The 10,252-nt window shown below is 42.2% G+C and overlaps 2 protein-coding genes across 2 annotated transcripts; one reads left to right on the top strand and one right to left on the bottom strand.

Moving 5' to 3' along the window:
* Positions 1-7,348: 7,348 nt before the first annotated feature.
* On the bottom strand, positions 7,349-8,946 carry UV8b_04258 (uncharacterized protein; the record flags this gene model as incomplete). The annotated part of the gene is made up of 3 exons (XM_043141756.1): positions 7,349-7,949; positions 8,009-8,478; positions 8,545-8,946. 3 exons carry the CDS (start codon positions 8,944-8,946, stop codon positions 7,349-7,351), a joined length of 1,473 nt encoding a protein of 490 aa, XP_042997690.1.
* A 586-nt stretch (positions 8,947-9,532) lies between these two features.
* On the top strand, positions 9,533-10,235 carry UV8b_04257 (uncharacterized protein; the record flags this gene model as incomplete). The annotated part of the gene is made up of 2 exons (XM_043141755.1): positions 9,533-9,774; positions 9,893-10,235. The coding sequence occupies 2 exons, from the start codon at positions 9,533-9,535 to the stop codon at positions 10,233-10,235; spliced, it is 585 nt and encodes a 194-aa protein (XP_042997689.1).
* Positions 10,236-10,252: the final 17 nt, after the last annotated feature.

The raw sequence follows: 10,252 nt of genomic DNA, 5'->3' as shown, positions 1-10,252 counted from the left end.
CATAAATTCCGCAGAAGCAGCCGATTTGGCTACTGTCTCAACCTATAACCCTAAGGTCAGAATGCTTATACCGGAATATATAGCCGCTAACGTTACGTCAACCTACGTTCACTCTATAGGCGTTAATATCTATAATTTAGGCAATCTAGAAGAACTTAATTAACTCTAAAAACTTATTAATAAGTTCGCCGATTTATTTAAGGATAAAGGTTTTACCTATATCCCACTGGAAGAGTAGATACGCATCTAAATAAAACCTGGATGGGAGGATATTATACCTAAGAAGTGTAAAGTTTACCTAATTAGCCCTAACGACCGCAAAGTAGTTAAAGATACTATATATAGTCTGGTCGCAAAGGATAAAGTATACCGCACCACCTCCTATATCCTATTTGTATTCTTAGTCTTTATTGTTTAGTAGGGTATAGCTGATAAGAGAAAAGGTCGTATAGTAATCGATATCTAAGGACTTAATTTAATAATAATACTTGATGCTTACCCGATAAAAAAATAGGAAGATATTATCACGAAGCTAGCTAATGCTACTCATATAACCGTTATTGATGCTATAAGTTTCTACTACTAATGGCTCATCCACCTAGACTCTAGATAGGCGTTCACCATTATAACCTATAATAGTTAATATACCTTTTATGTCCCCATTTTAGGCTATAAGGGTTTTAACACCTACATATAGCGCAGGATAGATAATATCCTAAGGGGATCAAACGCCGATATATATTGTAATGATATCGTTATTGCCTCCTCTTCGTTTCAATAGTATATACTCGACCTAATTGATTTATTTACTCGACTTTTAAAAAATAATATCTCTATTAGCCCGGCTAAGATATTTATCGCTTTCCCTAGAGCGGTAGTATTAGGCAAGCTTATCGACTCACTCAATATAGCTACCACCAAATAAAAACTTGCAATAGTTAGAAATCTATAATTCCCTAAGATGCTATATACCCTTAAGCATCTTTTAGGCTTTATAGGATCACTTCGATATAATATGCCGGGTTATACTTCTATTATCGAACTATTATAGTAACGTAAGACTAATCTTTTACGACTCGCTCGATTAAAGAAAGATCCTCCTAAGAACTTAAAACCGGTAAAGAAGAAATAGGCTATTAGCATTAGAGTATTACTGCCCATTAAAGCGGAAGTCGACTCATTTAACGCAATCAAAAAGGCCCTTACTATCGGAATCGCTGTCGCAAGGTGCCCAATTGGGCACATTGCGATGGATGTGCCGCGCACACCCGATGCGCACGATGTGGCCACTTTGACCCCTTTTGCCCCTTTACCCCTGAGCCCGGTAGGGCACGCGGGCAGCCCGGCCCGACTGCGCCGATGCACGTGACTACGGCACGCACAAAAAGGCCACATCGTGTAATTACTCTTTTGCTTCCTTTCTTCCCTCTTAGTTAAGCAGTCATAATTAAAGAAGTAATCATACCTTTGACCGGTGACCTTACGGTACTTAATACCACGCGCGCAACCCTACGTATAACTGGGTACCCCTTGATGTGACACCAATACTTACAGACAATAAGATCCTCTACTTGTTTTCCCCTATTAGGCATCTTTTTATAGACTTTAATACCTCGGGAAAAGGAATTGGAGTTATAGTCTACTATATTAAAGACGATACCATTCCCAAACTAAAATCGGATAGCGTTATCACCGTATATCCCCCGCACACTAGCATATAACTAATAGCTTTCCTCTTAAGGATACTTTCGGATATTAAAAAGAAATACTAGTCTACTGAACTTAAAATTTGCGGATATATATAGATGCTAAGAAAGGCTAGACATTAGATCGAGGCGACTAAAAAGCCTCCCATTATTTGCTTCACTAATTATTACTTAATTATTAACCTAGCGCGATAGGTCGATATAGCTAATACTTCTAGCCGATACGCCGTCAATAAAAAAATAATCTATGCCTTAGAATACATCAGCCAGTTTAATATTAAAGCTATTTATAAACTAGGTAAGGACTACCTTATCCTTAATACATTAAGTCATCTGCCGACCATCTTACCGACTTATAAGTTAACGGCACCTAGTCAACTTAAATAACTTTCTAATAATCGACTAAAGCACTAGATAGATTTCCCCGCCGCCTCTACCTATAATATTTAATATAATCCTACTTATCTATTACCTATCCCCTCTAATGTTATCGCTACTGCCGAAAGGCCTATAATAAACTTAGTTAGTATTTCTCTAGAATTTCGCAGACTTTTATAGAAAGGATATAATAAAGACCCGGTATAGTTATATATTAAATCTATAATTGATAGTAATAATCAATTACCTATAGAAGATAGGGCCTCTTTTCCTTTTAAATGGATAGACGATTTACTCTAGAAAATATCCCTAGACTGCCCGCCTAGGTTATATATACCTAAGAACGCAATAACTAAAGTCTTCGCCGCTATATATAACGGAAACTATCTAAGTTACTTAAAGTTAAGTAAGGTAGTCTAATAGTTTTGCATCTATAAGGGATTATAATATTTTAGAGACTACCTTTAAAGCTATCCCCTTTATTAAATCTATCACCTTTAATATCATCAATAATACGGCAATCTATAACCCCTACTACCTCTACCCTATCCCTATTATATAATTTCTATTAACTTTTTGCTATCGTTATTAACCTCCCTTAATGGTAACGACTCTATATTAGTTATAATCGATAAATTTAGCAAATAGCTAATAATAGCACCTTATAAAGACGCCTTATCTATATACTAATGCGCTTCCCTCTTCTATAATAGACTACTATCCTATAATTAGGGCATCCTAAAGGTAGTTATTAGCGATAGAAATAGGAGATTCTTATCTGCTATATAATTTAGCTTTTGGAAATTAATAGGCACGAAATTGCTCTACTCGATAGCCTATTATCCCTAAATAGACGGCTAAACTAAACGAATAATCCAATAAGTTAAATTAATAGTGTAAATCTATATTTATTACCTAGAAGACCTATAGCAGTAGGAGACGATTCTATCTAAACTTTAATTTAAATTTAATAATACCCTAAATGCATCGACCAAAGCTTCGCCAAACTAAATTATTTTTAGTTTTAACCCTAATAATATTATTAGCATACTTATATACCCCCCTTTAGATTTACTTAATTGTATCGTAGAATGACTCTAGGCCTATAATGCAATAGCTATTACTGCTATGCGAATAAAATCACACTATAATAATAAATACCACTCTACCTTCTTTTAACTAGGAGATAAGGTATTTATCTATCTTAATAAGAAAGGATATTTAATTCCATTATAATTTAGCTAAAAGTATTTAGCTAAATTTATAGGCCTATTTAAGGTGATAGAATATATAGGCAGATCTGCCTATAAGCTTAACCTTCCAGATATTTAGCAAATACAACCAATCATTTTAATCGACCACCTTAAACTATTTATTCTAGATATATTTAATAGACTAGCACTAATAGTAGTATTAATCTATCTTACCGATCATAATATATAGCTAATAATCGACCACTAGTATATAACGAACGGAATATAGTACTATATTAAATTTATCGACCTCGATAGCTTATATAATTAGTAGTTAACGACTAATATACTACTAAAAAAAACCTCTAGCCTAAAGTTACTTTAAAAATGGACTAATACTCTTTTATTTACCTCTCTACTAATAAAAGATAATTATTATAATAACTACCTCTAACTTCTAGCCTAATAAGTACTAGACCTACTCGATTAGCCTCTGCTATAGATATAGATAACCTACTAAATATTTCATACGGAACGCTATAGCCAACCTATAATCACTAGAAAATTAATAAGTTTTAACGATTTTTTGGTCTAAATACGCCCTATGCCTTATTAGCCATTTACTTTTCGTCCTAAAAGCATAAAATTCCACCTTATATACTTAATAAATTGCCTCTAAAATAGGTCTTTCCCTATTTCGACCTTTACCGATTAATCGTTTTTGTTAAAATCCTATAGTAGCCTACTAGGCTGCTGGCCTAATGCCCTACTGGCCTACTAACCTCCTAGCCCTTATACCACCTCTTGGACTTATGGTGGTCTTACCTTAGGCCTTTGCCTTTTACCTTAGGATTTTCAGTGGATTATTTACTGTATATCAAGTAAGGTAGGCCTTGCTAAAAAGGTGTGGCATTGCTAAATTAGCGTGGTGGGCCTACTAGTGTGGTGGCGGCCTACTAGTGTGGTGGCTAGTCCAGTAGTGTGGTGGGTAGTCACTAGCGTGGTGGCTAGTTACTAGTGTGGTGACTAGTTACTAGTGCGGTGGTTAGGGTGGTTGGAAAGGCCGGATATAGTGGGGCTGCTGACGTATCATATACGTGGCATAGTGAGCATTACGGGGAGCTATCTTACTGGCTACCCTGAATGCCTGGGCCCACCCCTCCTTCGTATATATATAGGATAGCTTTCCCCCTTCTTTCTAGATAGTTGAGGGGCAGCACAATCGAGTCTGTTAATGCACTATATGCCTCTTAACTTCTTACCTTCCCTGCGTTTTCTGGTTATCTTATATTTGCCTTGCCTTTACACTTGCTCTGCTTTATAGCACTTATATAGTCTTAGGACTTGGTGAAAAATCTAGTATTATACTAAGATTAGTTCACAGGTCGCAGACAGTCTCGTGCTATCTAGCTAGCTAGTAAGGCTCTGCTTTTATAGTGACCTTAAGAATTGCAATAGTTTTACCCTAAAACAGCTTTTTCGTCAGACGAATTTATATCCCGCTTTAAATTAACGATCACTATAGTATCGCTTACGCTATAGTTGCCAAAATAATCTAGGGAGACCTCTCTTATATTAATAATTAGAAAGCCATCCACTCAATAAATAGCCTATTATTTAACTCTATTAACCAATTCTTCTAATAGCCTTAAAAGAGATAGGGAACCCTACTTAATATATAGAAGAATCGCTAGCTATACGAATAGTAGGATTAAATCACCTAATAGACTTTACTTAAAGCCTAATATAATATAGTATTTAACTATCGAGTCATCTAATCGTATATCTAGTAAAATACTAAAAAACCCAAACTATACGATAATATCTACCTTACCCTGACCTCACTATATACTATATATATAATTTCCCTTTTACCTCTTTTATATTCTTTATCTTTCCTAACTTAATACCTATAACTTCCTCTATATTAGCGATCCTATAGTCTACTTAGCCTATATTTCATTCTAACGATATTTATATAACCTTTAGCACTATAATCCTAGTAGAATATCGTTAGTATTATCTAAGTATACGGCTTAAATTCGCTATAATATATCCTTATAAGATATTTCTTTATATATCGATAGGTATTACTACAAAAGGTTATTAAATTAGCCTCCCTAGCGAATATCATTCTCTCACTTAATCTCGCCAGTATATATACCACCCTATTAAATAATACTTTAACTAAAAAACTCCTAGCTGCCCCTTAAGTCCCTAAGGACCTATAGGATATCCTTTAAGCTATTATCTCTAAAATAATCTAAAGACCTACCTTATCGAGAAATGCTAAATATTAAAACGCATACCAATACTATTAAGACCTCCTAGATTAGATTCCTCTATATCCTATACCTATTATCGACGTATAGCGATACTTCCACTTAGATAAGCCTATAATAAAAATAACGCCCTCTAGCCCGATACTAACTACCTCTTTTACCCTAATCAATTAATAGTAATCTCTATAGCCTATACCCCCTTTAGTATTATCCTACTTACCCTCTAGCGATATCCTCTAAAAATTAATAAATTTAACCTAATATATCTCTAAGCTCGTATAAGGCTTTCCCGCCGCCGATATAGCCTAGGAACTGGCAAAGCTAACTTATATCGCTTCCGACCTATTAAAAGCTATCTATACCTACTTCGCCTAAACCAACCCTATTAAAGAAACAGCAGACTTTAATTATCTAGCACCTTAACTTATTTTTGCTTCGGAGAAATAATTTAAGTAGTCACTCTAATACACAAAAGCCCTTAAGCATTACTCAAAACTTATCGAGGAATAGATAACTTAATAGAAATAGCAAATATTTAAGCTTACTGAGGCTTTAAGTCGCAATATATCGGCCCTATACCAACTCACTAATGCGATTTACCGCACATTAACTACTAGTATTATAGAGCTATAATTCACCGATGCGACTCACTATATATTAACCACTAGTATTATAGAGCCACTATTAGTATCTTCGACACCTAAGCCGACAAAATCTATAACTCCCAAACTAGCAAAAAAGAGACCTCGCACAATAAAACGAACGACCTATATAGCCTTTATATTAGCAACCGCGATGGAATCGACTCAACCACCCGCTGCTACTATATCCCTCACCCTACCGCCATACGATAACGCCTACTTCGACGAGGCATAGGGTGATAGATAGGAATAGAATTCAGGCGTTAAAGATAATTAAGTTATAGCGAGGATACTGTTTTTTTTTGACGGGCGGCACTTATCACATATCACTTACGTGACACCCTCACGTGATAATACCTATATATATATACGCATAGATTAGCTCCCCGTAGACATTAGCTAGAGAGAAGAACCAAGCCTATTACAACACACACTCTGACCTCATTGATCGTGACAACCTGGTCACCGTGCTAGCATGCCCAAACACTTGTGACTTGTCGACAGTGTTCTGCATCGCCAAAACCTCAGTTGGGTGCGGCAGTCAGTTTCTGCTCCAATACATATCTGGTGCATTGCCGCCAGCACTCTCATCCGGGAGGAGCTGGTGCTTCCATGGGCTTTGCAGGACCTGTCATCTTCGCCTCTCTGGCAGCAGCACCAGACACAGTGACAAGTGACAGTCAACTGCCAGTTACAGTTGTCTTTGAGCATTGATATCTGGAGAACTGATGCTGGCACGCCAAGGATCAGACTCGATCATAAGTCAGTGCGCGCCGCAGAATCCAGCTGTTGACCCTCGATAACGGCGCATCAATATTCAGCCTGTGGCATCGGATTGGTCGTCAGATTGCTCCTATCTTGATTCCTCTACGCAGTCACGTTATGCTGTTAAACGCGCCATCATCTCCGATTTTCAATCACGCGTTATAGCCATGTCACAAGAGTGAAGCCCGATGAAGCCCGATATGATCGATGGATATCATCAATGTCAACAGAGGAGAGAGATAACCCGCGCCGCAACGCCATGCAGAAGGCAAACCAGAAATCATACAAGGCACCCGCAGCCAGGCCTGGCGTCTAGTCCATACATGCCCAGTGGGATTAAAGAAAAACACCAGGCTGGCAGCAAGTCGGCAGTTCCGAGAGACTCAAAACTCTCCTTCGCCACCGGTTCCCACTAGGCTCGCCGTCCAGAGGCCAACAAGGCCCCACCAATTCACCTTCCAGCCTCGCCACAAGCCCTCTAGGCCTTGACCTTTCACGTACGTGGGCTGGAGTGATGCGCTCTTGGCCTTGCCCTTTCTGCTGGCAGCTTTGATCGCAGCCGCGTTCTCACGGGTACCCTCTTCTGCCGTGATGTGATACATGGTGCCAACCAGGCCGTTATATCGACCGATAGGTACGATGGTGTCAAGTCTCGATTCTGTCCCTCCCATGGCGCGCTTGTACTCCTGGCTGGTGAGGACTGCCATCTGGCCGCGGCGTAGTACCGTTTCTATCGGCAACTTGACGAGGATGGCCCCCGACGACGCCAAGAACTTGGCGATGGAAAACGTCAAGGGCGAAGCTTGGCTGTCCATCATGAAGCGAGTTCGGAGCATGAGGGGTGTGGACAGAGTCAACAGCGGATGCACAAGCGAGTTCAATACTGTAGGAATGGCGATAGCGGACGGGCAAAGATATGAAGGAAGAGTACGAAGGCACGCCAGAGTTCGCCGCGGACCTTTCGATACCGGCGTCATGATGAGTCTAGAAACAGTCAGCAACTTGCACGGGGCAAAACGTGCTGCTGCTCCGTCGGTACTGACCTTGTGCGAACTAGGTCCAGCGGTGACAGTAGCACGCCTGTAGCAACAGCAGCGCCTGCTGCCACGATTAATGAAGTCCATGGGTATGGTGAAGCAAGGTCAATGACCCTGTCAATGTCGCCCTTGACCCCCAGATCCGGAACATTGAATATCGCGCTGAGAAAGCTCCTTGACCAGTTCTCCAGAAGCGACTGCAAGACGGTGTACAAGAACGTGGCGTTGGTGCCCTTCCAAACGCCCCAAGCCCCGTCCTTGTGCCACAGTTGACCAATGACGTCAATGAGCGAGTCTGGTCTGCGGAGGTTGATCGAGTGCTCCGAGATTGCTGCCTTCTTTGAAGATTGGGGCGTTTGGGACGGAGATTGAGGGCGGCGGCCGCTCAGATTTCTACTATACGACGCTGTGGGCGTGCCAGGAATGCTCGAGGTAAAGTAAGAAGCTTCTTCTCCCTCCGAGTCGGAGTCGTGGTACTGACGGGGGTTGCAAAAGGTAAGTGAGCGGTTCGTCGAGGCGCCAAGAGTGGTTGGTTTCCTTACATGGTAGATTGATGAGCTCGCTTGGCTGGACGCCCGCCTCTTCAGGCCCGCCGGTTCGGCATCATCTGCCAGGACTGCGTTTTCATCCTGGTCTCTAGCTTGCAGTATCGTCTTGGCAACCTCGAATGGCTGCGCCAACAAGACCGACGTGTACTTCCACATCAGATCATCAACCAGCTCCTTGACATTCTGCATCATCCCCGGCGACGAGTCGTCCAGATACCCCTTGTAATCAATGTCGGCCAGCACGTGGCGCGCCCTGGACGCATAGCGAGCACTGCTGGCCGCGCCCCCGCCACCGAGCTGGTTCGCGCTGGATGCAGAAACGGCATCGGGCGTCTCGCCGATGACGGGCGCCCGATAGTACGGGCGCAAGGGATTGACGGCGTCTCTATCTGTCATCGTGGCTGGGGGTGTTGAAAGAGCAGGAACATTTGCGGGGAACCGTGGACATGGGCGGCAGATACTCAGCGGCAGATACTCAGCGGCAGGCTACCCCTTGGTGCATGTGAGCTCTTGGTCGAGCGTGGAGAATGAAATCATCGGCTGTGTTGGGGCCAGGGAGGGATTGACGGGACCAAGGAAAAGAAGAGCTCGGAGGGAGGTATTAGGGATGAGCTAAGCGGCCCACGGCGAATGAATTTCCCGGCTTGTACAGTACCGGGGGTTTTGCAGCGAGGTGGACCGCCGAAATAATCTCCCGCACGGAAGTGCTGGAAGCGCTGAGCATCGGTGCCAATCACCAGACGCTTTGTGTTATTCCTTTTTTTTTTTTTTTTTTTTTTTTTTTTTTTTTTTTTTTTTTTTGTGCTTCTTTGCAACCTGGGACTGCTACAATGTGCTGGTCGTTTATTTGACGGGAACATATCACGTTTCCACTCTCCGCCAGGCTCGCGCTCCCCCCCCTTAGGTACGGAGTCGATCCACCAAATAATCATCGGTAACCGGCTCGGTCGCAATCGAGGACCGAGAGAGACACCGGGAGAAAATGTCGTCCGCTTCGAGGACGCTGGCATCTCGCCTGGCGGCATGGGCCGCAACAACTTGCCCAAGGGCTTATCGACGTCGCACAATCCAAGCCCCGTCGTCTTTCATCTTCATGTCCGCCTGTCGAACCCAGAGCGCAGCAGCATCAAGAGCGATGCAACTGTCGTTACTACCTCGACGATCCTTCTCCACGAGCAAGCCTGCCCTTCATGGCCACATCGATCCTCCAAAACCAGGCGAAGAGTATGATATCTTGATTTTCGCTTTTTTTTTTTTTTTAAAAAAAAAAAGTTTCATCGTCACCCGAGGGCCGGGCCAGTTGCGCAACTGCTTGTGACGCTCGCGCTAACGGCATGTGTAGGCTTCATGTCACATTTATCGAAAAGGATGGCCAGGAGCACAAGTTCGCAGTCTCTGCTGGAGACAACCTCTTGGACATTGCTCAAGCCAACGATCTCGAGATGGAGGGCGCCTGCGGAGGTTCTTGCGCTTGTTCCACGTGCCATGTCATCGTTGCTGATGAGGACTACTACGATAAGATGCCCGAGCCTGAGGATGATGAGAACGACATGCTTGACCTGGCGTTCGGCCTTACCGAGACGAGCCGACTGGGCTGCCAGGTGAAGATGACAAAGGAGCTGGATGGCTTGGTGGTCAAACTGCCTTCCATGACGAGAAACCTGCAGGCGAGCGATTTCCAATGAGACCCCCACCCCATGTA

Source organism: Ustilaginoidea virens, chromosome 3 (genome assembly GCF_000687475.1).
Source record: "Ustilaginoidea virens chromosome 3, complete sequence".
NCBI lineage: Eukaryota > Fungi > Ascomycota > Sordariomycetes > Hypocreales > Clavicipitaceae > Ustilaginoidea > Ustilaginoidea virens.
Note: the sequence above shows the minus strand (reverse complement) of the source record. Positions and strands in the feature narration are given on the sequence as shown.